The 27,879-nt window shown below is 47.2% G+C and overlaps 2 protein-coding genes across 7 annotated transcripts in view; one reads left to right on the top strand and one right to left on the bottom strand.

Annotated features, from left to right (window-relative positions):
- ATP7A (ATPase copper transporting alpha) overlaps positions 1-16,070 on the top strand; it is a 36,873-nt gene extending 20,803 nt beyond the window's left edge. For 2 of the 4 annotated variants that reach the window (XM_026703103.2, XM_087940886.1), the window contains exons 11-23: positions 320-411; positions 776-903; positions 999-1,153; positions 1,688-1,822; positions 2,961-3,155; positions 3,314-3,496; positions 4,846-5,059; positions 7,141-7,287; positions 9,817-9,959; positions 10,181-10,384; positions 11,083-11,200; positions 11,626-11,728; positions 12,381-16,070. In XM_026703103.2, the coding sequence (XP_026558888.1) occupies positions 320-411; positions 776-903; positions 999-1,153; positions 1,688-1,822; positions 2,961-3,155; positions 3,314-3,496; positions 4,846-5,059; positions 7,141-7,287; positions 9,817-9,959; positions 10,181-10,384; positions 11,083-11,200; positions 11,626-11,728; positions 12,381-12,657 (2,094 nt within the window). In that variant the 3' untranslated portion in view covers positions 12,658-16,070. Of the gene's footprint in view, positions 1-319; positions 412-775; positions 904-998; positions 1,154-1,687; positions 1,823-2,960; positions 3,156-3,313; positions 3,497-4,845; positions 5,060-7,128; positions 7,288-9,816; positions 9,960-10,180; positions 10,385-11,082; positions 11,201-11,625; positions 11,729-12,380 lie in introns of all 4 variants that reach the window. The other 2 variants (XM_087940884.1, XM_087940885.1) reach the window with 1 other exon arrangement.
- Positions 16,071-18,411: 2,341 nt separating this feature from the next.
- AMOT (angiomotin) overlaps positions 18,412-27,879 on the bottom strand; it is a 48,599-nt gene continuing 39,131 nt past the window's right edge. For all 3 annotated transcript variants that reach the window (XM_087940887.1, XM_026703104.2, XM_087940888.1), the window contains 5 exons: positions 27,331-27,524; positions 26,075-26,197; positions 24,342-24,574; positions 23,084-23,311; positions 18,412-20,277 (listed from right to left, as the gene is read on the bottom strand). In XM_087940887.1, coding sequence (XP_087797013.1) covers positions 20,177-20,277; positions 23,084-23,311; positions 24,342-24,574; positions 26,075-26,197; positions 27,331-27,524 — 879 coding nt within the window. In that variant the 3' untranslated portion in view covers positions 18,412-20,176. The remainder of the gene's footprint in view (positions 20,278-23,083; positions 23,312-24,341; positions 24,575-26,074; positions 26,198-27,330; positions 27,525-27,879) is intronic.

Genomic DNA, 27,879 nt, shown 5'->3' with positions numbered 1-27,879 from the left:
TTAGCCCTCAAATTTGCTCAAGCTGCAGGCCTGGAGGTTAATTAAAGTTTCTTTTTAATCTACCAGTTGGCATTTTAATACCACTGGCATTACAAACCGTTAATCAGCAAATGTATTTCAAACAGATGTCACACACCCCAAAACCGATGCCAAATGAAAGGAAAGATTATGCTTTCCTCGGAACTTCGATTTTCTCTTTCCTTGCTAGCTTGTGGGGAAAATCTCTTGCTTAAAGACGTCTTGCTCAGCCTATGATTTTGATGCTTCCAATGCATTTCTATGCTGCTTTGAACGTAAAACACTTTTTAATCCTTTTTAGGGTAAAACATCAGAGGCCCTTGCGAAGCTAATTTCACTACAAGCAACAGAAGCAACCATTGTTACTTTAGGTCCAGATAATACTCTCATGAGGTATTTCCAGTTCTGTGGCGGCTTTTTAATGAAATATTTATATGCTACAGTGCTTCGTCCCCTGTAATTTTCTTGTAGTCTTTATTTATGTATTTGCAGCACTGCAGGTAACATTCTGCCTGTGCAGTTCAGTGTAAAAATGTAAACGAGGCAAGAGTAGCAGCTTGACATGAATTTGCATACAAACTCCCAAAAATATAATTTCAGCTGGGGATTTCTTTACATTACTCTAGCCTCCTGCAGATGAAGAAGGCTTTGAACAGGAATTTAAAAGAAAAGAGCATTCTGTTGTGCAGGATTTAATAATCTGAAATGCTACATAAGCTTCTGTCGCTGAGTCTTGAATGCTCTGACTTCTCTGCAGCGAAGAGCAAGTGGATGTCGAACTAGTTCAGCGGGGTGACATTGTGAAGGTGGTCCCAGGCGGCAAGTTCCCCGTGGATGGACGAGTGATTGAAGGACACTCGATGGTAGACGAATCGCTCATCACAGGCAAGCCAGAATGGGTTTTCCCTGGGCCCTAGGCTCCGGGCTGGGGGGAAGAAGTTGTCAAAAAGTGGCCTCCCTTTCGTTTCTGATCTGTGTAGGTGAAGCAATGCCCGTGACCAAGAAACCTGGCAGTTCAGTCATAGCTGGTTCAATAAATCAGAATGGATCCCTGTTGATCTCAGCAACCCACGTTGGGTCTGACACTACCCTCTGCCAGATCGTAAAGCTTGTGGAAGAAGCTCAGACATCAAAGGTATTTAGACTACAAAACATGCTGTATAGTGCAGTGTTGGTGTGGTGTCGGCGGTTTCCGGCTCAATGTGTGGAGGGTGAAGGATGTGTGCTTGTGTTTATTTTCATGGTCAAGGTCAAGATGTGCACTGAAGATGGTGTTTGATTTCGTTGTACGAGGTGCAATGACAATAAAGTAAACCAATAATAACTAATAACTAACACGTTTAGGTTGCTCTCCTGTTCGGTAGCCGTGATTCAAGAAAGCAAATTGGTAGCTTAAAGTCAGCTGCAGCATATGGTTATGTAATATGCCAAACTGACCTATCCAGTGAGATTTCAGCAAAATTCTCTGTCTCCTTGGGTTTGGTTTTCTTTTTCTATTTTTGGGGGTGGGGGTGGGGGGTGCCAATAATTATAGCACCAGTAAATACGCTTCTCGTTAAAAATCATGTATATTATTTATTTACAAAGGCTGAAACCAAAAACCAGCTCAGCCTGAAAAAAGACTTCTGGAATTAATGTTGCTTCTTTTTCTCTCCTTCCCTTGCTTTAGGCACCAATTCAGCAGTTTGCTGACAAACTGAGTGGCTATTTTGTTCCTTTCATTGTTGGTGTTTCTGTGATTACACTTCTTGCTTGGATTGTGATTGGCTTTGTCAATTTTCAAGTGGTGGAAACCTACTTTCTTGTAAGTCTCTTTCCTTTCATTTTTAATTTTTGTAAAGACATGACCTGCAAAATCTAATTAACCAAAAGGTTTGCTTTAACTATAGTTCATATTCCCTATATTATGTAAGATAGATTAATTTGAATTTAAATAGCAAAAAAAAATAAGAAATATGATTCAGGTGCATTGCATCATAGAGTGATGTTTTTAAAAGGTTGCTTTGCCTGCATTACTTACATTGACATTTTTGCTGATTTTTGCCTAATATTTAAACGTGATTTATGATTATCTTCTAAATACTAACGATCACTAATAAAGATCCCTCAAGATGTGACTGGAAGACACCCGCTTAAAAGGAGTCAAGAAGAAAACGATTTGTGCTTGCCCAAAGGGACTCTGGTTCTGTAGGTCTCTCAGAGTGGGCAAGGGCCTTTCGGAGCATCAGGGGATCATCACCTGCTTCATGAAGAATAAATTGTGTAGAGAGGCAATGAAAGTTCACACTCCCTGTAATATTTTGTAAAGCTGGATCACAACATTTTAGTTGTATTCATGGTGGTTAGTGATATGCTTATCACTGTACCCTCCTTTATGTTACAGCAAGAGGCTGGAATGTATTCCTTGAATGTTTGTCTTTGCTGGCAATTGGTGTCTGACTCTAGCTGGACAGCTTAGCGGCCGTTCATAGGGTCAGGTGCTCCCAGGCCACATTGGTCCTCATAGGCCTTTGCTGTAGGGGAGGTGGCAGAGTCCTCTGCCCCATCTTCTACCAGACAGAATCAAGGCGGAGTTATTTTGAATTTGTTTTCCCACACTTTCCTCTTTCTGTGTTGATGTTACTTCTCCCTATATTGTTTGATAACCTTCTACCCACTTCCTGTGGCGAGAACTGCACTCTTTCGCACATAATACAGCTAATGTATAAAATCAAGATGACTAGGTTCACACTTTACACTATTCTGGTCAACTGAATAAATTGTGGCTGGGTTAATGCAAAATGCTAAACTATACCCCCCATTTTATTGCCACAACCGATGAGTTCCCGTATTATATTAACTTGAATCCAAAAAAACCACATTTAGGGCAGTGCGTGACCTCATCAAACTGAGACTTCCTTTAAAACAAGTGCCCATCCAGTCCTCTCTCTGTGTGCCAACAGGGCTACAATAAGAGCATTTCCAACGCAGAGGTCGTGATCCGCTTTGCTTTTCAAGCCTCCATCACCGTGCTGTGCATCGCCTGCCCTTGTTCCTTGGGGCTGGCAACTCCAACGGCTGTGATGGTGGGAACTGGCGTAGGAGCGCAGAACGGCATCCTGATCAAAGGCGGAGAGCCACTGGAGATGGCGCACAAGGTGAGACTCGGGAGGGTCCTGTTCGGCCGAGGGGCAAAGGCAGAAAGATCTTGCATCTTATCCTGTGTCCAAGAACGCTACGAATCCTCCCCCCCCCCCCAGACCGTCTGCTGTCGTTTACAACTCTAAAGTACGGTGGGCATGTGGGTGTTTTGCAGGTTAAAGTTGTGATGTTTGATAAAACAGGAACCATCACCCATGGAACTCCCGTGGTGGTGCAGATGAAGATGCTAGTGGAGAGCAACCGGATTCCCCGTAAGAAAGTCTTGGCGCTGGTGGGGACAGCGGAGAGCCACAGTGAGCACCCTTTGGGAGCGGCAATCACCAAGTACTGCAAACAGGTAGAAGGGCAGATCGCAGAACATCGGATCATAGGGCTGGAAGGGAACTCGGAGGTCTTCTAGTCTAACCTCCTGCTCAAGGCAGGAGACCTGATACCATCTCGGTAAAATGGTTGCCCAGTCTGTTTTGGGAAACCTCCAGTGATGGAACACTCAACTCTGGGGGTCAAGTATTCTATTGATTAACTCTTCTCACTGTCAGAACATTTCTCACTAGTTCTAGGTTGGATCTCTCCATAATGATCTTCCACCCATTCCCTCTTGCCCTGCCCTCTGGTCCTTTGGAGAATAGGTCACCCCATCCTTCTCTGTCAGAAGCCCCTCAAGTACCGGAAGACAGTTATCATGTCCCACCGAATTCTTCTCTTTGATAGGCTAGAGATACCCACCTAGGTCCTCCACCGTTTGTCACAAGGTTTAGCCTTCGGATCCTTTATCGCCTTTATTGCTCTTCTCTGCACACTTTGTAGGGTCTCGGTGTCTTTTTTTATATCATTGTGGCCAGAACTGTATGCAGTATTCAAGTGTAGCCTCACTAATGCATTACAAAGTGGCATTGTCACTTCTCATGCCTTGATGCAATCCCTGTGTTGGTGCAGAGATTCACCATTACACAGAAACATCGCCTGTCTAGGAGAATTGCAGATTTGAACTCTTTCCTCCATTCTTCCATTGAGGTGGGGTAAATGAATTCAGATCCTATTCAGAAGTGTGATGACTGGCAGATCTCGAGTCATTCTCCCATTTTCTTATTCTTAGCCTAACTCCCTCCTCAGGAGTGATAAGAGCATGCAGGACGTAAAATGAGATTTTAATGTGCTACCTTTGCTCCTTGGAAAAAAGATGAGTTCAAATATAAATAAAACACAGGCAGAATATACAACAGCTGGACTTGGCTAGTGAAGTATTCAGATACTTTGGGCATATAATTCAAAATTGCCTGCAGGTGACCGAGGTCTTCGTTCCTCACATCCTCCAGATTTGGGGAAGCTTATTATTGCTCCAAACACCCCTATATTTTATTCCCACATCTTATATTGGAGTCGTGGTGGTGCACTGGTTGGAATGCAGTATTGCAAGCTAATTCTGCCGGCAGTTCAAGTATCACCAGCTCAAGGCTGACTCAGTCTTCCATACTTCCCAGTCCATAAAATGAGGGCACAGATTGTTGGGGGCAAGAGGCTGACTCTGTAAAGCGCTTAGAGAGGCCTGTAAAGCCGTATGAGGTGGTATATAAGTCTAAGGTCTGTTGCTAATGCTGCTGGAATCTGGATTTGGAACTCTTGTTCCAGATGAGGGTCCTGTTTTTGCCCAGGTGACTTTGTTGTGTGGTCCTTTCGTTTCTCTAGGAATTGGACGCAGATACCCTTGGGGCATGCACTGATTTCCAGGTGGTGCCCGGCTGTGGTATTAGCTGTAAAGTTACCAATATTGAAGCCTTACTCCGTAGCAAGAGTGAAACTGTGGAAGAGACCAATGTCAGGAACGCTGCTCTCCTGAGCATGGATGAGAAGGATGACCCACTCTTGCAGCCAGCTTTGATCATCAATGAGCAGGTGCCAGGTGAGTAGTGCACGTGGGACAGGTGTGTCTTGTAAATGGAAGCTTGTGTTTGGGTCTGGCTTCTGGAGAGAGGAGGGGGCCCCAAACCCAACAAGTTCCGTTCTCTGGATTGGCATGTTATCATGCCTTGTAAGACAACTGGGTGGTAATACTTCCTCATTCAGTCTCTGTTAATTCACAGCTAAATACAACCATGGGACTAAAATGCTCCTTGGTTGCCCCAACAGGAAGCTGCCTAGTGGGTAGGGATATCCATTGCTACAGAGAGATTCTGCTTTCCAGTTGGCACAAGTTACATGAGGATGTCCATTAAATAGCCTGCTTTATGTCACTGGAGGACAAGAGTTTGTAAAGGAAGCCCGGGATCCTCTTTTCGGGGATGGTGTTGACAGTCCATTTTGAAGACCCAGAAAGCAAAGGGCAGCTGGGCAGGATGATCTTGTAGCTTTCCCTGGGCTTCGTTGGCCCACCTGGGATGTTCTGAGAATGGAATCTGGTCTCGACGCATTTGCTTTGGGCTTCAAAGAAGACACCGTTTCCCAATTCACATGCAGGGGAAGATTACGCCTAGGCAGAACTGAAAGTAAGGTGTCTTCAGCCCCGTGGCGAAGCGGAGAAATGCACAGTCCCCAGCCCACCGGGGCTCTTTTTTTTGAATTTTAAATGATGATCCAAGCTATTGTCTTCCAACCTTCCTGAGACTCTATTTATTCTGTGACCATTGAAGCAAATGCAATTGACTTTGCACAATAAGTTGTTCAAGAGCTCCCGGGGGCTTTCATTTCTGCAGATGGAAGGGACAGCTGATTTTTCTGGAATACATGGAAACAGAATTAAGCATAAGAGGACATCACTTACAGCTTAAAACACTCCCAACTAGGGTCTCACGTTGATTTTTATTTTTTGTTTACTGGCTCTAAGCATATTTACGGGCAATCATGTAATCAGGTCTCATTCATCCCTTAGCTAGAAGTGAATAAAGATTCTTGCAAACTTGCCATTCGTGAGCAGTGCCGTTTATTATTAAATAAATCTCGGTAGGAGTTTGGGAGCATCTTTTCCAACAAACAAATATTATTTAAAAACAGAAGCCTTTGTGATCTGCCGCTTCCTTGATTAGAGGGAATGGCTAGACTGATGTACAATTGAAATTAGGATGAGATAGGCAGCAGAAAGGGAGAAAACGGTTCGATTATGAAGATTCAGGACACCTGTGAGACAGATTACCTGGTCCCTTATCAATTAATTGCCGATGGGCTCCTAATAACCAGGCCACACACCTCCCCGCACTTTCGGCCTCCACCTAAGAAGGGGACTCCCCGAGGCTAAGCTCCAGGTTTCTCCGGCCGCTTTCAAGCTGAGAAGGATCCCTCCCTGGGTGGTGGTGCTGAGCCCAGAATAGCTGGAGCTCTGCCCTGCACAGACAGGCTGGTTATTAGGAGCCCGTTTTGGTCTGTGCATTTGGCCTCCCCCCTTTCCCCCGCCCCAGGCCAAAGGAAAGCCAGCGGGGCTTCTCCTTCCCTCCTACCCTTCCCACCACTCAATCCTACCGCGGGACACAGGAGAGGATGCTGGAAACTTGTGTGTTGGCATTCCCAACACACTTTTCTCTGGCGCTCGCCCGCAATGCTTCACGTCCCTCCAGGCCTGGCTTGCTGAGGGGGGAGAGCAGCCCTGACGTCTCTGCTGCTGCCCCCACCCACCCCCCAGGAAAAGAAAGTGATCAGGAACAGCTCTCGCTGGGGCGAAAGAGCGGAGATTGGAAGGCACAGGCAACAGAAAAAGCAGCGCTTTTCAAAGGCGGCAGCTTCCGTCTTCTCTTGCCTGGGCCTTCCTCGATCTCAGCTCTTTCGCCCCCGCGAGGACTGTTTCTGCTCGCTTTTCCTGTGCTTTCCCCAACAACCATTAATCCAGTATGGAATCCTGGGTTCCTTCCAGCCCTATGATACTAAATCCCATAACCTTTAATTAACCTGAAAGGGTGCAACATGCTCCAGATTCTTGGCTGCCTTTGACTAACCCTGTTGTTAGTGTTAAATTGTTCCTCTTTTTTTGTTGGATAATGGAAGTTTTCCTTTCAGACACGTGGATGTCTCACAAATATTCGGTTCTCATTGGAAACCGAGAGTGGATGTCTAGGAACGGCCTCCTTCTCAAGAGTGATATTGACGAAGCCATGACGGAGCATGAGCGCCGAGGCCGCACGGCGGTTCTTATAGCTGTGGATGGTAAGTTTGAGGATTTGGATGGTCAGTATTTTAATTTGAAAAGGCCGAAAGGGGCGCAGGGGAAAAGGACGTGTAACTGGGTGTGTTGAAACAGTTTGGCAGGATAAAAATGTTCATTGATTGGGGGGGGGGGAGATCATTGCCAAAGATGCACCTCAACAATTCTAAATAATGAATAAAACTCCAGAGTATTTCCGAATGGCTATTTAGGAGTATTTATTCAATTTACAATAAACATAAATGCACAGTCATTTGGCAGTCTAAACTTGGTTAACCATTGTCATTGACTATTTCTCGCTTAAATAATGCAAATATATATATATATCTATGCGTGTGTGTGTGTGTGTGTGTGTGTTTTCTTAAGTTTTCACGGGTACTTACATGTATGCTATTCAGCATTGTTTGGGTATTTTCCTACATCATTATAGTTGTGCTTTTAAAGTTGTAGCAACGTTTTGGCGGAATCTCATCTGCCATCATCAGGCTTATGTATTGTGTTCGTCTGTGAGTCAGACTTTCACAGCCGTTTCAGTTTTAAATTTGGGGCTAGCCTACTGCTGTGCCAGAATGGTTTTTTCTTCCTCCTGATTGGTTGGGAGTCTTGGTCTGTGTTTATTGGTCTTGGAGTTTGCTGTGTTCTGCTTGATTGGTGTTTCTAATATCTTCTGTCTGTTTTGTGGCTTTTTTTGTCTTGATTGGCTGGCAACATTGTGTTTCCTGTATTGGAGGCGTTTAGTGCGGCTTGGCTCTAAGTAAATGGATGGCTATCATTAGTTAGGAGGCTAGGTTTCATCTGGGTATCTGGTTGGGGTGTGTTTGAGCTGGAGGTATCAGGGGGATCTGTTTGTGCCCAGGTGTTTGCCTGGCTTGTGGTGTGGAGATTTTTTTGTTTGTGAGTGTAGGCTTCCAAATGATTGACAGTCTGGTGGAATCATCTCTTCTATTCCTGCTTTCAGGTCTTTTTTCAATCTCTATGGCTTCTCTGATAATTCTGTGGCTGGGGTTTTCTATAGTGGCTAGGGTTTTGGTGCCATTGAAGTCGATGCTATGACCTGTGGCTTTCATGTGTTGGACTAGTGAGGAAGTGTGTTCCAGGTTTTTTACTGCATTTTTGTGTTCATCCAGGCAGGTACTTATTCTTCTATTGGTCTGTCCAATGTATGTGGCCGGGCATGATGCACAGGGGACTTCATATATGCCTTGGTTTTCCAGGTCAATTTTTATCTTTGGGGTTTCTTAGGGTGGCTGCTATTTTTCTGTCTGTTTTGAAGGCAGTCTTGATGTGATGGCTGTGTAGTATCTTACTGATTTTGTCTGTAGTACCTCTTTTGTAGGGCAGGACAGCTGTTCCATAGGTCTGTTCATCTTCTAGGTCTCCATTATGTCTCAGTGTGTTTTTGTGGATCAAGCCGGTGATTTTGCTTTTGTGGAAGCCGTTGGCTGTCAGTACTTTAGTCAGGGTGCATAGTTCAGTCTTTATGTGTGTCTTGTCTGCCAGGCGTTTGTATAGAACACTATACAGCGGCCTGATGATGGCAGATGAGATTCTGCCGAAATGTTGCTACAACTTTAAAAGCACAACTATTCTTACTAAACTCTTTTAGAAGAAAAACATTCTGTGTATCATTGGAATATTTCAATCATATGTTGGCCTAAAACGAATGCCACAATAAACCAGGGTTAAGACCAGCCTGGATGAACGAAGTATTTTCCTATTTCCGTTCGCTTAAACAAATTTAGGTTTATTCTCTATGAAGTTGTGTCATTAATGTGCAAATTGTGTCCTCCCTAGACATATACACAATCATTGCCTGTGAATGTATGCTTCTAAAGACTGGTTTTATGGATGTGTTATTTTTCACATTTTTCCTGCAATAAAAGGCTGAAATAATGATTAAGTTTGACACATCTTTTTTGACTAAAAATGAGAACTCTCCCCCCTCTTGGTTCTTCACTGCTACCCCTGTCTCAGCTCCCCAGAAGAATAATTGCCTCAGCCATTTATAGATCTGTACTTTGTTCCATTATTGACAATTGCAACCAGAGTGGAAGTAACAAGGGAGCCTTCATTGGCCTGACTGGTCCTGAGGCCTGAAGGAAGCCTAACCAAGACCTTTTTTTCCTTTTTAATCCCAACCACATATTTGACCTTAAGTAATTTGGGCTTCTGGAAATCCTTCATACCATTTGTATAAGTGCAAATCATTCATATAAATGCAATAAGATATATTTTTAAAATGTATAATTTTCCAGTGCGCCATTGCTGCTACTTTGTGATGCCGTTGTCTGTAGTCCGTCTGTGCGATCTTCTTGTAGCAACTAACCAAGTGGCCGTTTTTTTTAACTCTTTAAGCTTGTTAGGCTGCCTGACTCTCAGCATTTGTGAGCAGCTCACAACCATCAACCCATGTTTTTACCTTGTAAAACACAACTAAGTCAGATCCCCGTTCAGGAAGGAGCACAATAATGGGACAGCCGGCCTTTCCTGGAGGCCTCCGGGGCCTTCATGGGATCCTGTTTGTCTCCTAGGGGAGTTGTGTGGCCTGGTCGCCATTGCTGACACCGTGAAGCCCGAAGCGGATCTTGCTGTGCGGACCCTGAAGGGGATGGGCTTGGAAGTGGTTCTGATGACAGGGGACAATGGCAAGACAGCCAGGTCCATCGCTGCTCAGGTAAGCGGCTGGATGCCTGAGGCTTCCCTGGACGCCCCCAGTCAGCTTCCCGTCCCTAATTTTCATTTAGCATCCTTTACATTCCCTCCCTACTGACGGCTGGAGACCAGAGTCTCTTGAAATGCAAGGGGGCCTCAGCTCACCCGGGTGCCGGAGCCCCAGCGCTGCCCCCGAGAGCGTCCTTCCGTCGGGTTCCTCAGCCTTCCCTCTTTTGCTTTTAGGTTGGCATCACCAAAGTATTTGCTGAAGTGCTCCCCTCCCACAAAGTGGCCAAAGTGAGGCAGCTGCAGGAAGAAGGGAAACGGGTGGCTATGGTGGGCGATGGCATCAACGATTCCCCAGCCCTGGCCATGGCTAATGTGGGCATTGCCATCGGCACAGGCACAGACGTGGCTATTGAAGCGGCGGACATGGTTTTGATCAGGGTAAGCTGCGCGGCAGAAGGAGAGATGCTGGCCAAGCCTGAGAGGAGGAAGGGAGAGGAAAAGCCACAAAGGGGATCCAAGGGGCTCCAGCTCCCGCTCTGCTTGGGGAAGGGGCCCCGTCGAAGGGCCCAGGAGGGGAGGCGGGTCACGGCCTCTAGGCCCCCCTCGGTCCGCCCTTAAACGGCCCTGACTTGGAAGGGTCTCCTAGCTGGCAGCTTTTCTTCCATTGGATGAAGAGCCCATCATGCTCTGGGGGACAGGAGCCCTATTTGGATGAAAGGGGAAAAGGCCCAGTGGGCGGAGAGGAGAGCCAGGATTTCTTAGGATTATTGTCTATTTCCTTTTCTTGGTAGGCTGCTTCTTTAGTCCTTGTGGCCTAGTCTGCCTAGCCTTAGGGACCCCTTTGGGGCGCCTCTTCTCCAGGTGAGAGTCAGCAGCCCAGCAGTCGAGTGGAAAGTAGAGGAGGGGGAAAGGGAGGCAAAGCAGCCCTCGGGGTTACGGGTCGTCCTGCCCGCCCCCTGCAGTTTTCGATGATCTGTGCACTTTCTAAAACGGTCCAGTGGGGTTGAGTTAGCGGAGATCCTGAGAGAGAGGCAGCTTTGTCAAGTCACCAGGAATCTGAAGCGTTGATGGATAGGATTAATCCTGTTAAGCGATCTCTCAAACAACAACAACAACAACAACAACATATTTTGCAGAATGATTTGCTGGATGTGGTGGCAAGCATAGATTTATCACGGAAAACTGTTAAAAGGATACGGATCAACTTCGTCTTCGCTCTCATATACAATCTTATTGGTATTCCGGTCGCGGCAGGTATGTAGCATTTCTTGGTGTTGAACTGCTGCGTGGTGTCCTCCAGAAAAGGCCTCTAAATTGATGGGTATAGACCCAATAAGTAAAGCAAAAAGCTGCAGGAAATGATGGTCAAGGAAAGAAGAGGGCATTAAATTAAGAGGGCATTAAATTCCAGATCTCCCCCCCCCCCCTTTGTCTGAGTTAGTTTGGGTGGAGAAAGGAGGAATTCTTGAGTTTAGGCAGACAAAATAAACAGGGGTGGACGAGAAACTTCCCCTGTGCAAGTGGTTTCCTAAATCCCCTCTTTTCAATTTGGGGGTTCTAGTTTTTCTCCTGCCTACCTCCCCCTCCCCCCCCTTCCAGTGACAGGAAGTAGTTGTGAAAATGCTTCACGATCTCTTGAGTATTTGAGGTTCCTTGAACTCTGCGGGGCTTGTCCCTAGGCGTCTTCCTGCCGATTGGCTTGGTCCTGCAGCCTTGGATGGGCTCTGCAGCGATGGCGGCCTCCTCCGTGTCCGTTGTGTTGTCTTCTCTCCTGCTAAAACTGTGAGTAGCTCTGCAGATGGTGGTGGGGAGGCAGGGGGGCTCCACTGGGTGACTTGTGCAGGAGAGGGGAGGGTTTCCCTTGGGGGGGGGATCTCCCTTAGCAAAAGTGTCCCCCCCAGGGCCTGGTCTTTGGCTAAATGAGGAGGAGAAGCCGGGATGCTTTGCAGTTGCCTGCCTTCCTCGTGGCCGCATCCTTTAGGGAAAGGGCTGGATGTGGAGGATGGTGAAGTTGCTCTCGGGGCGAGCGCTGGCGGGTGGATGAAAGTGGAGCTGCAGGCAAAACCCTGCCCAGCAGACTGGAATCTGGGGGAGCCTGCTCCTTGGAGGTGGGGGAAGGGAACCAGCTCCCTTTGAAGTGCTCAGGGCCAGCAAGGCCGGCAATAACGTCGTGTTAAACAAAAGGTTTAGTGACTGACCTGCTTCAAGCCAGTAGGAAAATGTTTGGAGGCTACAAAAGCCGTAGCCAGAGAAGTCCCGACGTTTTTGTGGAAGAGTTGTGCTCTTCGAACTCTGGCACAAAGTTTCCCCAGTGTAAAAGGGGCCAGGAAGGCCGGCCTCCCCCATGGGGCTCCCGGGACGGGACGGTCCGGGCCATCCCTGGCTCGAGTTCCCATGGAACCCGCCACCAATCCAGGCTGTGTTCCCCTTATAGTTACAAGAAGCCCACCTGTGAGAAGTACGAGCGCCACGCCCGCACCCAGGGGAGGTGCAAGAGCTCTTCAGAAATCAGTGTCCACATTGGGATTGACGAGGTTGGACCCGGGTCCCCGAAACTGAGCCTCATGGACCGAATTATCCACTACAGCCAGGCCTCGATCAGCTCCCTCTTCTCCGACAAGCACTCCCTCAGCAACATTGCCCTGAGCGAGCCCGACAAGCATTCGCTCCTGGTTGGCCGTTCCCAGGAGGAAGACGACACGACCGTCTGAAGAGGTGGAAGAGGTCCAGGAGGTCGGCTCTTTGGGCCTCTCGTGCGCCGAAGTGGGGTCACTCGGGGGGGTCTTTCCACCCCAGGGAGGTCGGGGTGCTGTTCTACGCTACTTCGCCCCTCTTAGCAGCCAGCATGGGACAGAAGGTTCCACAATGGAGCAGAAACCAGAGCTGCAACATTGAGTTGATTTTTTTGGGGTGGGGGAAGAAGCCCAAATAAGGGCATCTTCCGGTGGCTCCCAGCCCGTCGTTTCTGGGTCTTGACGTTCTTTTCCTATTTGCCAAAGAAGCGTGCCTTACTTCTACACGGAAGCGGAGGCCTTCTCAGGAAAGGTCTCGCCTGGAACTGGGCCAGAGAAGAAGCAGAGCAGTCCCCCTTCTGGATCCCTCGCCTCTCGGCCCACTAGGGACTGGGCCCTCCTCCTCCTCCTCCTCCTCCTCCTCCTCCTCCTCCTCCTCCTCCTGAGGCTGTGGGAAGCCAGCCCGGCCCTGATACCTCCTGGGCCTCAGCATCGCGTCTGTCCCTCCCTCCCTCCCTCCTTTGTGGCTTGCGAGGAGGAGCGCAGGGACCGACCCAGCTTGCCCTCCTCTTGCCTGGTTTGCAGGAACCAAAGCTCTGCCACTCCTTCCCGCTCTGTCAGGCTTCTCCCCTTCTCGTTTTGTGTGGGAGTCCAGCTCTTCCTTCTCCCTCTGGTCATCGTCCAGACCCCCAAAGGACTGAAGTTGCCAGTTGCCCCCCAGCCTTCCTCGTGGGTTTCCGTCAGGCTGAGACTGAGGGGCCAGGTGTGCGTAGCTGGGGGGATCCCGAGGCCTCGTGCACCGTCCTCCCTACCAGATCGGCCTTTTTCCAGTGCTGACTTCAAAAGACAAGATCTGGCTTGATTACGAATAGCTGTTTGGAGAACAAAACTGGCCTTGCGCACACCTTGAGGCTTTGATAAGTTTGAATTGGAAAGAATTGCAAGAATTAGCCCTGCAAGCTCAGCAGTGTTTTTTAACCTGACGATGGACTTGTCTTCATTGAACACGGGGAGACACACCTATCAGGATCAAAGTTCATGGGAAAAAAATGTTTACTTAATTGTTTTTAAGTCCCCAAATTCAGGCATTTTAACACTCCTTGTAAAAGCATTTGGGATACCCAGCTAGAGAAATGTAGCCCAAGCCACAGCTTTTAAAAATCCTTTCTCCTCTTTTAGCCCCCCAGGAGTGGCCTCCGGAAGAAAGAAGAGTCAGAAAATTGCAGGGATTGTGCTGACAATACACAAAGAAAGAACTGCAAAAATTCTTTGTAGATTAGTGAAAAGCCACTTCCAGGGGTGTCTTGCACTTTTTATTTATCTTTCCTGGAAGTTGCACACAAAAAACACCCCGTATCCATTAAGGACTCCAAGAGAGAGAGAGAGAGAGAGAGAGAGTGGGGAAGTGAGGTTTTGTCCAGGGAGAATTAAACTCTTCCTCCCGAAGCCCTTCCTCTCCCCCGGCCCCCTTTCCCAAGCCTGTTTTCGCTCTCCAGGCCCTGATTCTGTTCTCAGCTGGAGGTGGATCAGGTTGTTAGGAAACAGGGCTCATGTCTGGCTTACCCCTGCCCAAGATGGCCCCTTCCAGGTGGCTGTGGATTATGGTTCCCGATATCCGATATCCACCGCTCAGCCCTGAGCTTCGCTGGCTGGCCCAGGTTCTGGGGGAAAAGCTGTTTTGGGGACGGAACAAAGTACGTTTGGGTTTTTTAAATGTGTATAAAAAATTATGTTCACGCAGTGGGGCATGTCTTACTATATATTAATGTAAGTAGTAATATGCCTCAACTTAGGTGAATAGTATTCTGTCGTTCGAAGACTGAAAGTTCACGTGGTGAATTGAATCCCGTGGTTTCAGGAGGAAATCGTCCCCTTTTTCTTTCCTCCCTCCTAAATCTCTCTTCTCATCCAGTTCTCTGCCATCTTGCCATGCCTAGGTAAGATTTTTAGAGTCTATCTTGATATATTTGTGAATAAGGTTTTTATACTTGACTTTGTTTCAAAGAACCCAAAGTTGCTTCTTTGCTTTGAACGTGCAATGCTCATCGAAAATGTAAAGTTACTGTTTCTGTAAAAAAAAAAAAACAGAGTTTCTTTCCTGCCTCATGCACATTTATCAGGAGTCTTAGTTTATCCGAGCCAAACAGCTCCAAGAGCAGATTTTAGAACAAGCTATGTATTTCATTTAAATGTATTTATTTTTGTTATTTGCTTCTGGTAGTTCCATGTATCTGAAACATATTTCTCTGATTTATCTAAATTATTAGACAAAGCATATATGCAAGTCAGGATTCCCCCCCTGTTCTTCCTTCCCATTTTCTGTCTGGCTTTTAAATTCAAGGTCCTTTCTCTTTCCCTTCCCGGCTGGGTGTCCACTTCTCTTAAAATTCCCCCCATCCATATCTCCCCCCACCTGGATGCATTTCAGCTACCAGAGCAGACTCCACACTCCAGCCAAGAGTTCTCAGCTGAGCAGCTCTCATTCAGACTGGAATTTTGGCCATAAGTAATTACAGTTGTAAACTGAGACACCCATATGATCTAACCAACTTTTTCAACTTTTTACAGCAGTGATTGAGGGAATTCACACGGTTATTGAATGAGTCCATTCTCTTGAATGGACATTTTCTCAAAAACCATTGCAAATCGCAGTCACGTGACCATGGGACACTTCAACCCGTTGGCTGCCAAAATGAAGTACCCAAAATGAAGTCATTTGACTGTGTGTGTGTGTGTGTGTGTGTGTGTGTGTACGTGGGTGGGGGCTGTTTGTGATAAGACAGATGGAAGTGCTTTAGAGTTGTAAGTCTTACTGATCACAAGCCAAGGATTACTTGTAGATCTTACGCAAACATCCTTCATCCAAAATTAAAATAATGCAAGGTTTCTTCTATGGACCTACGATGATGGGGATTTCTGCAGGTTTTTGTGTCTGTCCTGCACATTCCCTGGCAGCAGATACTCTGCCTGCTGCTGCTCATCCCAGTCTGGTTAAGAGGCCAACAGATACCACTTGACCAAACATTTGGGGTAAATTGAGACAACAGCGAAGAGTCGGTTAATTAATTGCATGGTAGTGCTGGGTGGTTGTTTTTTTCAAAGAGCTCAATCTGTTTTTGCCTCCCTGAGCCTCTTTGCTTCCTGCAGTCAAAAAGCTGACGTCCCAGATCTGCTGATTCCATTTTCAGGAAACAGTCCACGGTTGTGGAAAGAAAGCTAAAAAGGACTTTAAGCAGCGGTGTGCAATATTAGTTTATGTGGAGCATATGTCGTGACCTTCTCAAGAATGTGCCTTCTATAAACGGTTATTATGCTGAAATATTGAATGATGTGCTAAATTTTTCTTTTCAATTATACTTTCTCTTTATAAAAATATATTGTAGCTAAATATTCTCGTCCCTCGGAATTATTTGTTGCATTCTTGAACATTCTTGAGCATTTCTCCTCCATTTCCGCCCTTCAGGTCCTTGAAGGAGATTATCATGTCTCCCAAAGTCTTAAGAGAAGGTGGAGCGTACCCAATGCCTGGCAACTTTTGGAGGGCCACAAATTCTCCACCAGAAGCTCCCCTCCCCCAATGTCCTAATATCCTTTCCCCTGACTTTACTAAAGACACCCAACAATGCAGAAATATTGCTCAAAGGAAGAAACATCAACATTTCGGGGTTCTGGCCACCTTTACTCAAATCATCCCATACCTGTATAGCAATTGGTCCTTGAACTCCATTGTTAAGTGATGCAGTCAAAGTTCAGTGTCACACAACTGCACCAACTTACACCCCTTTCCTAAAGGATGAAAGAGTGAGGCTACTCTGGTTGGAAGGGGGCACCTTCATAGTGAGCCGGGGGTGCTATTCATCCCTCCCTAGTTTGCACAAATATCATGGAATATTCAGAGTGGAAGTAGCTAATGTGATTAATAATTTGACTTAGCAGCTCGGGGGAGCTTTGTGATGTGAAAATGCAAAGACCCTTATTATATACAGGCTGGTTTTGCAAAATGGACTTCATCTGAATGATAGAAATGATTTGTTTGGTATAGCAATTGTGTTTTGCTGAAATGTTGTGTACTGTGTTAACCCAGCCAATCTGAAGATTGTTCCACCTTATCTATTTTTTTTCTCAAATTAACACCAATATTGGAGAAAGTAAATGCTGAACAAAACTTTAGCAAATGCTAATGCTTTTTCCACTCAAAGGTATATGTAAAGGTGTAACCTGCAATTTCCTTGCAAGTAAGAATTGGTTGTTCTGGGAACTAAAATCTCAGTGCACCAGAAAGCTTGCTGGTTTGTATCACTCACACATGACAATTTGTCCAATATTATTAACACTATTCACATACCCGGATTTCTTAAAAGTAGCAGAACATGGAAGAGATTTGACAGAGGCCAGGTTAATGCGTCAAGAAATTATAGCATGGTTTAGTTTCCACAGTGTCTTGTGAGCCCAACTATTGTGCTTTTTAAACAATTGCACTGAGCCATTAAAAGTACAAGTCCAGCCAATTGTGACTTAAGACAATATTATTTACAATGATTTGGAAAACTCTTAGTTTTCCCTTCTAAACCGATATATTCCAAGTTGATATACCGTAACTTGTGCCATTCTCCACAGCCTTGGCCCAAATAGGGGTGAGAGGACACGCGCAGCTGACACTAAGATGGGAAGGACCTTATTCAGATTCTCCTCCTTTGCTACAAACCAGCCGCCTGGCCCTTAACAAGACGGAGCCTCCCTGATACAGGCATGCACTACTGGCTAAGAGTAAACTGCTAGCATGTCCTTTGGGCTTTGCCTAAAGGCAGACTCACAAGAGAGGGGGACACACCTGGACCAGGTCAACCAACCACCAAGGGTGGGGTGGGGGCTTAGCCTGGATCAGACAGACTGGCGCAATCCCTATCTTGATGTCGCCCTGGTATGGTTAGGATGGCAGCATCCAGCTCTTGCTCCCAGTGCACCTGAAGGGTTAGAAATAGGTGGAACTACCCAGAACGCGTGCACGCACACACACACACACACACACACACACACAGAGTTTTTTTAGTTTGGCTACTTTTAACTGCTAAGGAAAAAAACAAAACTGCTAAGAAGGAAAAAAAACAAGTAATTTCTTCATACTGTAAATACAGTACAATTACAATTATCATGAGAACTAAGTTCTAGACATTGACACACATTCCTACACAGGTACAGAGGAAATATATAGTTGCAAAAAAAAATAAAAACAAAACACATGCAACAGGTTTAGACCTCAGCCACATCTCCAGGTTCAACATGTTCATGAGCAAAGAAATTGCCATTTCCCAAACAACTCAGCATTCTGGCCCCTCCACGCTCACAGGTGTGTTTCTCCTTGGGATTAAAAACTACATCGCTTTCCATTGCACAACTGTGTATATCCTTGTTTCTATTACCCGAGTTTGTCTTAAACTATTAGTCTAAAGCTTGGTTGCAGCACAAACCCAAAGGGAGACGGCATCCTGCCTTGACTCGTTTTCATCACAAATTGGCTCTGCAGGAGGGAAGAAAGGGGTGCACCCCAACTCCTTCAAGGATCCTGTATAATTCGCCATCTGGATTCTCCTACCTTCCCGAAAGCAACCTTCCCGAAAAGCCCCCAGAAGAAAAGGTACAGCTATATGATCTCTAGGCTCCCTGATAGTCAAGAATGATTGTAAGGAAAAGATTACGGCTTCTTACAAGCCAAGCAAAAGCTCAGCTTTCTTAAAAACACACCGAATGTTGGGTGCTTAAGGCACTTCTCAGGAGGAAGGTTACGTATTTCAAATGCTGAGTTGCGGGCTGTCATGTGCCTTCTCCAAATTAATATTCTGTGAGTGCTGCAAAAAAAAAAAAAGGTGCCTGCTAATTTAAGGAGAATTGCACCCCTCACCCATCCCACTCTTGTGTAAATCCAGAAACTGGGGTATTTAGCAGCCCACGACCCCCCTCCCCCCCTTTCTGACTCCTGAGTGGGTGTCAAGCAAAGCACCCAATGGAACAGGCCAGCCATTAAAAGGCTCCTCCTCTTCAGGGGGCAGAGAGTAAAACCCACGTCAAAGGCTTAAAGCAGATGTGCAAAGATTGCAAAACTTGCTCTTTTCAGCCAAGTCCCCCAATTTAATCTCCATCAATCTGGGATCTATTTGGACAATCACTAACATTGAATAAATGTACTTCTACTAGAAATTAAATGTAAACACTAAAATGTACTTCTGTAGTGTTGATTACCCTAAAATCAAAATTTACTAAATCCCCAGAGTATACTGGTGTGGCTGGAAGTATGGGCTGGGGAACAGAAAACCTTGAAGTCTAATATCTATTTTTATTTTATTTTATTGTGAGGAAAGGAGCATTTCAGAAAATTACAAGTGTTTTCATCCACCGTTTACTATTTCTGAAAATACTGACCCTGCTGTAAATATTGCCTCAAGTAAGGCACTAAATCAGGGGTCTTCAAACTTGGCAGCTTTAAGACTTGTGGACTTCAACTCCCAGAATTCCTCCTCCGGCCATGTTAACTCTGGAATTCTGGGAGTTGAAGTCCACAAGTCTTAAAGCTGCCAAGTTTGAAGACCCTTGCACTAAATCATAGTATACAAGGATTTAGAGATACAGTCAAACCATTTGGGAATGAAAAAGTGGAAAATGGAACACAAAAAAAGAAAAGAAAAAAAGGCCTTTTAGCCTGGTTTCATAAAGATTCTCCTCTTTGGTGTCCAGAGATTGCCTCGGAGCCTCCATCGAGCCCGTCTGGTGGAACAATCCGGCTGCCTCAGGACTGGCTTCCTCTCAGGCTTTGTCCTCCAAAACTGGACAGTGGATATTACTCCTTATCACGATGCTCATATGAAAATGACACCCCTAAAACTTTGCAAGACCTCTCATCAGACAAGACATGAACATTAAAGGAACAAAATTCTAAGTGCAGGCACATTGTGAAAGTCTTTTTTGTCTGGATATATTTTTTTTCTCCAGTTCTGGAATGTTTTACAAAAATGGGACATTCATCTTGGGAGGAAAACAGAGAGAGAAAGTTTCCCTTCACCTCTTGGAGGCTCAGAGATTTCGAGGAAACCGGAAACTTTTGCAAATTTAATACTCAAAACACGGCAGCACCATTGCCCGTCTCCTGCAAAAATGGCGGGCTTGGAAAGGCATTTATGGATATCCAGAGAGCTAACAAGTTTCTCTTAAATACAAACTTTTTAAAAAATACTGTAATTTTAAAAATTTAGTGCATTTAAGACCTTGGTTTACTTTCATCCAGCTGCTACCAGATCCAGTAATTTTAAAAAAAGGTAAGGAAAAAAATTCTCAATCTAGTTTAATAATTTTGGAACAAATTATAAGTTAAGTTGTTCATCACTTTGAGAGAAAAGTATATACACAAATAACAAAAGAAGGTTCCTTTATGAGACAGTAACTGTAATTTCTATCTTAAAAAAGTATCTGAAGAAATTATTCTTGCTATGTTTTCAGCATGTTCTGTTCAGATAAGATACTCCACCATTTCTGCATCTTTGAGGTCCTGCCCCAAATTCTGAGGTGGGTTTTTCCGTTCTAGGGTGCTGGAATGGAAAATGGAGCCATCTGCAGATAAGAGAAGAAGAAGGCAAAGTATCACCATGATTAAACGTAAATAGGATGGTGAAAAAACTGCTCATGAAATCAACGGGCAAAACATTTGTCATTTATGACCAGGTTTCACTGGCCGTCTATCTAGCCAACCCTTTTAACATGAACGCCAGTTGTTGGGAAGAGGGGGTCTAAATGGGTGTGGCCTTACTTGGATCCCCTTAGTATGAGCTTCAATTAGAATAGAGTGCTGGAAGGGACCTTAGAGGTCTTCTAGTCCAACCCCCTGCTCAAGCAGGAGACCCTATAGGTGGCTGTCCAGTCTTTTTCTTTAAAAAAATAACCACTGATGAAGCACCCACAACTTCTGGTGGCAAACTGTTCCACTGGTTAATCGTTCTCACTACAAAGAAGTCTCTCCATAATTCCAGGTTGCTTCTCTCCTTGATTAGTTTCCATCCATTGTCTTTTGTCATCCCTTCTGGTGCTTTGGAAAACAAGTTGACCCCTTCCTCTTTGTGGCAGCCCCTCAAATACTGGAGGTCACCCCCAATCATTTATTTCTCTAGACTGGCCAATTCCTGCAGCCGTTCTTCCTATCTTTTAGTTTCCAGGCCTTTGATCATTTTAATTGCTCTTTGCACTTCCAAAGTCTCAACATCTTTTCTGTAATGCGGTGACCAAAACCGGATACAATACTCTAGGCGTGGTCTTATTAAGGTTTTATAAAGCAGTCCTAATACTTCGTACCTTTGCCTCTGTTTATACAACCAAGGATTGTCTTAGCTTTTCTGGCTCTCGTATAAGAGATCATCCGCTAGGATTCCAAGGTCCCTCTCACAGTTACTGAAGGCAGGCTCGCCTAATCTGTGCTTGGACCTTTGGGTTTTCCTGCCTAAGTGTAAAACCTGGCCTTTCCCCACATTAAATTTCATACTGTTGGATAGGGCTCATTGTTCAAGTCTATCGAGATCTTTTTGGAGTCCGAGTTTTTCTTCTGGAGTGTTGGCTATTCCTGCCAGTTTGGTGTCGTCTGCAAATTGGATGCGTCCCACTTCTGTTCCCTCATCTGAGTCATTTATGAAGATACTGAAGAGTCCTGGGCCTAAGACAGAACCTTGTGGTACCTTACTGCTTACTTCCCTCCCTATGGATGCAGTACCATTAAGGACTACTCGTTGAGTATGGTTTGTCAGCCAGTTACAAATCCATCTGATGGTGATGCTATCTATCCCGCTTTTTTCTAGCTTACCAAGAAGCCGGTTGTGGTCTACTTTGTCAAATGCAGGCATGATATTCCCCTCTGAAAAAAAAATCGGGGCTGGCCAAAAGAGACCCCCCCACCGCGCGCCAAGAAATCGCACGCACAACACCAACACTACACACCCTTTCCAGCCGGTCAGGTGTGGATCAGCTCCGGAGCTGGGCAGCTGTTTCCCTGGTGGTGGGGCCAAGGCCGATACCCGGGGAGCGCCCGCTGCTTTCCCTTGCCAGGGCCGGGTGGTGGCGTGTTGCACGGAGGCTGCTCTGTGGCTGCCCAGCTCCCTTTTCCTGCCGCTCAGCGGTCTCCGCTCGCACTGCCCGGGCTCCGCTCAGGTATCCGGCTGAGGCTGTCAGGAGTTGCTACCACCAGCGCGACTCCGCACGGCTCCAGTCCCGCGCTGCCTCGGGAAGGGAAAGGCAAAGCGCCTTTGCAAAGCGCCGCCGCGGCTCTTCCTTTTTGCCTTTCCCTTCCCGAGGCAACGCAGGACTGGAGCCGTGCCAGCGGTAGCAACTCCTGACTCAGGGGGCCTCCGAGGGGAGGGGAAGGAGGAGAAGAAGGGGTGGGGGGAAAGGGTGGGGCGATTCCCCCCCCCCCCAAATCGGAATTCTGATTTTAATCGGAAGAATATCATGCCTGCAAATGCCCGGCTGAAGTCCCGCCCAACAAAGAGGATGCGGGGGATTGTGCGATGAGGAGAGCAGTGAAACCGTCCTGCTTGGCCTCTTGGAAGGGCTTCAATACTAAAACAGCAGCCTTGACTGTCTGGGGCCTGAGTGGCTCCGAGAGGGGAGGGGGTCTCGCATGCTCCGTGCTGCCATGCCCATTTTCTGTGGCTGTCAAAACCAGAAACCCTGCCAGCTTCCAGCATCCTCCAGATGGAATGAAACTAACAGGGACTCCTCATTATCGACTGGAGTTATGCCGGTGATTAGAAAGGAACTTTGCAATCCAGTCCCACATTTACGATCTTATGTCTATAAAGAAGTTCGATCGTAAGCACCAGTGTGCTTTCTCTTAGTGACCACGCTGCTTAATGACCGAGTTGCTTGTCCCAATTTTGCTTGCTAAGTGAAGATGACCTGCACAATCCCCACACAGCCAGGAAGGCCTAGAATTCTGGGATCCAAATGCACCGTCCTGGGGAGGAGCAGTGCACAGGGGACCGACTCTGTCACTCCTTCACCGCTCCACTCGCACCGGCACTTCTCGACCGAAAGCATGAAGCCCGCATTCCCAGGAGGGAGAGGCTGCATTCCAGGAGGTCAAGAGAACCTGGAAGTGCGGGGGGTTTGGCCGGAAGAGGTTGGAGACGGCTCCTCCCTAGGAGTTCTCAGAGTCGATAAATTATGAGGCAAGTAGCATCTGCATCACCTTGGCCGGGTTTCTGTTTTCAGGCGAGGAACAATCCAGGGAAGACACTCGGCGCACCTTCCCTGACTTCAGGCAGCAGCTCTGGGCTGCAGGACCCAGGAGGGGAGGAGGTGGCACTGGCCGGTTTGCTCGACCTCTGCCGTGTCCAGTGCTGCAGGCCCAACTCAAAGTAACACCCCGCCGTACCTGATTTGTCTGCCCCATAGGTCAGGTTCACCCCTGGGAGTCTCCCTGGCGCAGGGGGCGCAGGGGAGGCGCCAGGGGCCTTGCTCTGCTCACTGCCCCGGTCCGTCTGCGTACTGCAGTCCCGGCTGCCCGTTTTGGAGTGCACCGAGAGCAACGGCGTGGAGGGAAGAACCGGTGACGGGGTGGAAGGGATGGACTCCGAGCGGCATTCTGTTCCCAGCAGAACACCTGGCGGGGAAGAAGGGCAGGTGGTTACTTGGGGTCTGGCTCTGCCGTGGGCCGGGGCCTGGCTGCTGACCCTTGCCCTTTCAGCCCTCCGGGGAAGCCACTTTACCAAGCAAGGAAGCATGTGCAAGGCTGAGAAAGGAAGCAGGCGTTGCACATGCTGGTTGTGTCAATTGCAACCTGCAAGCAGAGCTGAATTCCACATCGGCAGCCTATAAGGAGTCAGGCAGCCGTCAAACGGGCTTTAATCCTCCTTTCTCTCCTCAGAGTCTGACAACTTATCCTTAACTTTCCAGGTGCCACTCCCAGAAGCCACTTTCAAAATCTGTGTTAAAATTGTAAATCTTGCAAGTAGCGTCGTTAAAAACATCGTGGGGAATAGGAAAAAGATCAGCAGCAATATAAGTGATTTGTGGATTGCCCTGTTCTCTGTGTAATCATGGACACAGATTCCTTCTCGTTTTAGGCTTTCTTATTTGATTAATTAAAAAAGAAACATTTATTGGAAAAAATTATGTGTAAATTTGGAACACTTTACTCAATCTACATGGAACAAAATTTCATGTGGCAAATAAATCATGTCAGCCTTTGCTTCAGCTGCCAGAGGCCCACATGCCCCAAATGGCAAGTCTCTACCCCCCACCCCCCCACCCCCCGGTGGGGACGTTGCAATATTTCATAGCAAATAATAATAATGGAAGTTAGAAACTAAAAATGCAGTTTGTGTTTTCAGTACATTTTTTTTGTGTTTGGTGATTTTAATCAAATTCGATTTACCCTCCAAGATCAAACATATTAGGAGATTGATCTTTCAATACTAAAATAATACTAAGATACCGGCATTTAGCTCTGAGATTTAAAAGGCGTGTAAAAATCATTTCTTTTTTTTGTGTGTTTAAAATAACTTCTGCCTCTTTGGTTAACCTTTCCTCAGTAAAATGCAGAGCCCTCGCTGTATAATTCTTGCCATTTCTACCTATTGATAAATGTTTTTTCCTTCGGCTCGTCTATTCCAAGAAAAGTAAAGAATCACCTAAGCTGCCTTTCCAGCTCTTCTCCTCCCTCTTGTCTTCCAGGATGGGGGTGTTGCTGAGGGTGGAAGAGTGGGAGAGCAAGCCGGAGCCAGCGTTGGAGATGGAGATGAGGGACTTGGCTGGCCGCATGGAGGACAGCTGGTCAGTCTTGCTGGCCTCCTTCCGGGACCGCTGCTGGAGGACCTTGATCATGGCGTCCTTCTCAATGATCTGAGCGTGAAGAGTCTTGATTCTGAAGCGGGGGGAGATAAAAGAACAGCCTCCTCATTTCAGTCACCCCTGGGTTTCTCAGGTTACAGAAGTTCTCCCAAAGATTTGGAAAATTGGACCCGTTGGACTCGTCGGCTGGCTGGCGAGAGGCCTGAGGCCTGCGGGGCCGTAGACCTCAAGCCTCCTCTCTCTAGACCAGGAAAGCTGCAGGTTCCGAGGCCAACATCCAAGTAATGGAAAGAGGACGTGGAGGGCCCTGAACATGCTGCACTGGTGCGTAAGCAAAGGGACTTTCCAGAGAAGCCCTGCCAAGCCACATCAGCCTCACTCCCACATTTCCAGAAGAGGAACTGAACTCACTCTAGGAAAAAAAAAACCCCAAAAAGGGAGAATACCGAAACTAAACACTAACTCCACCTACAAAAGCAAAAAACGGATCCAGCTCTTTCCCCTGGTGTGATTCTTCTACCCCACTTGCAAACGGAAAGGCCCGGATCCCTGTCAGAAGGGAGAACCCACCCGGGCAATTTAATCAAGGAGCAGAAACGTCAGCGATCTCCTTCCTCCTCCTGATTGGAAGAGAAGCTCCTTCGTTGCTTGGCTTCATCTTGGGGAGCGGGAGGGGGGGGAAATGCTAGAATGTGGGTTGCCGACGTCTTTCCGCCTTTCACCCTCCCGAGGATTAAAAACAAGGCAGGAGGACCAGGTTTCTTTACCACTCGTTTACGGGATGAAGACACTGCATTCTCCAAGAAAGAGCAGGACGGAGAACAAGGCAGCGCAAGGAATGCACCTCCAAGGCGCCTCTTTGCGGGACTTAACAACCCGGTGGGAGCACAGCAAGCATCGGGTTGCCGTAAACCAGGGGTGTCAAAGTGGATTTCTTCCAGGATCAGCCTTGCCATTCTACTCCGTCGGCTGGCCCCGCAGGCCAGATTTAAGCCCCCTGCAGTTCCGGGCCCCGGGTGACACTCCTGCCCTAAACCCGTTAAGGCCTTTCTAGGTCAATGCAGTCACCTTAACTGTGCCTGATAAGCAACTGGCCCTCAATATAGATCTTTCAGCTCTGGAATCCGATGCTCTTTCTTCCTTATGCTAGTTAGCCTCTCTACTGTGTGTCAACTCCAGCTTGGCCCCTTTTCATGCAGAACCTCCTGTGGTGGAATGTAGTCTGGATTCCCGAGAGGGAGGAGGGAGGGGCTGCATCCCAGAGGACCAAGAGGCAGTTTAGACAGCTTGGTTGGGAGGAAGAGGGTCGAGACAGCCACCCCACCCCCCCTACCCACCCCCGGAAGTTCACAGAGCACACCTTTAATGAGGCAAGTAGCTACTTTAGTTTGGCAAGATTTCTGTCTATAGGTGAGGACCAATAAAAGAAGGATCCCTCTGTAACTCCCTTGGTTTTTGGAGCCTGGCACTTCCTGAGCGGTCAAGAACTCCATGGATTCCTGGGTGATTCAAGAGTTCTGGATTCCAGAGTCCCACACAACGCAGAGCGGAAGAATGAAGCGGCTGCCCTTACCTGCCCTCCATATCCAGGCACCTCCGATTGGCCAGAAGGATCTCCTCCTCTTCCTTCTGGATGCGAGCTTCCAGGGACGTGTCATAGCTGGTGTTGGGTGAAGGGCTGATTACAGTGGTGTCCCTGCAAACAGTATTGGACGGAGGGTCAGGGGTCCCTGCTTGGCTCTGGGGCACAGAATCCTCCCATTTACCAGGCAAGAAGGAACCCAGCTTGTTCCAGCATCAGCAGATCTGCAAAACGCAGCTGGCTAAATTAGGCCCCTTCCCCTTGGAGAGCGGGGCAAAATAAGACCATCCAAGTTCCCCTGCAAAAGAAATCCCCCACGTGCAGAACAAAAATAGCTGGTCAGATTTTGAGATGCAAGAATTTATACGTGTCTTTTAGTTTAAAGGTGATGTATGTGGCAAGGGATTCGGGTTACGACTGACCGTAAGGCAGCTTCCCTAACAGGTGACACGGATTTTCTAAACTAGCTAAAGATGGTTTTTTGGGGGGTGGGGTCGGGGGAACGGTTTGAGGCCGCAAACAACGTTCCAGCAAGGAAGGCTTCCTGATGAACAGGTGCTCAGGTTTGATACAACGGCTGTTCAGAAGGTCCTGTGGAAAGTCAACACTTAGAATAATATCCCTGGGCAGGTACTTAAGGAGCATGTGTGCTGACCAGCTGGGCCCTGTTCTCACAGGCATCTTCAACCTCTCGTTGCATCAGGGCGTGGTTCCATCCTGTTTTAAGACTGCTCTCATCCTACCAGCGACCCCCCAAAATCTGTCATCGCGTCCAGGTGCTTTCACTTCCCTTTTGATGAAGTGTTCTGAGGGATACGGTTTCATGCCTTCTCCCTAACATTGGACTCGCTACAGTTGGCCTATCCGAAGAACCTCTCTGTAGATGGTGCTACTTTTTGGGGGGGGGGGGGGATGAATGAGGATATATGTTTAAAAGGGGATATAAATTGGAGTCGGCATAATAAGCTATAGCCTAGAAGTGGGAAGGAAGAACTTGGGTAAATACTTCCGTTATTCCATGCTCAAAATGTATCGTATTAATTGGAAACTGGATTTTCCCCAACTATCAACTCTCCTTAATTCTCTTTGGGTTTGATCTGCCAGGATGAAATTGGAACGGTTGGTGGTTATGTGAGCATTCTGCAAGCTGCACATTTCTCCTGTCAGATTTTATATGATTTTTGTTTTGCAATGTTGTCTCAATGTGTGTGTGTGTGTTGTGTGTCCATCCATGTGCACATTCTTACCGGTGAGCCGCCACAGTGGCTGCCGCATCCAGCGCAAATTGACGCATGACGCTTTCCTCCAGATACTTCTGCTCCCACTTTGTCATGTCCGCCTCCAGAGCCAGAATCCGCTCCTCCTTCTCACGCAAGAGCTCCATCAGGGCGCCAGCGTTGTACTCGGAGGCGGCGTTGGCCGTCTGAGAGCTTCCCTGGCGCTGGCAGGAAAAGGCAACAGAACAAGCACACTGAGAAGCGTGCAGAGCGGTAGCAAAAGCGGGATGCCCCTTGGAAAGTCGAGGTGGGGAGAGGGACACACGAATGACCCTGGACTGGGGGGCCTCCCTGGCAATTCCAACCATCTCCCCTGAGCAGCGAGTGAGCGGTTTGCTCTCTCCACTTGGCCAGGAAGTTCCACCTCTCACGTTCTCCAAGGTGGCAACAACCACGGGGTGCCCCTGTTGACTCTGGCAACAGTCAAAATCCAACCCCCCCCACACCTGGTGACAAAGGGTATCAAAGGTCAAGGCAGGAAGAAGGTTCCTATTTAGGGACTGGCCACACAGCATCTGT

This window comes from Pseudonaja textilis, chromosome 12, assembly GCF_049901715.1.
Source record: "Pseudonaja textilis isolate UNSWEBS1 chromosome 12, rPseTex1.2, whole genome shotgun sequence".
Lineage (NCBI taxonomy): Eukaryota > Metazoa > Chordata > Lepidosauria > Squamata > Elapidae > Pseudonaja > Pseudonaja textilis.
Note: the sequence above shows the minus strand (reverse complement) of the source record. Positions and strands in the feature narration are given on the sequence as shown.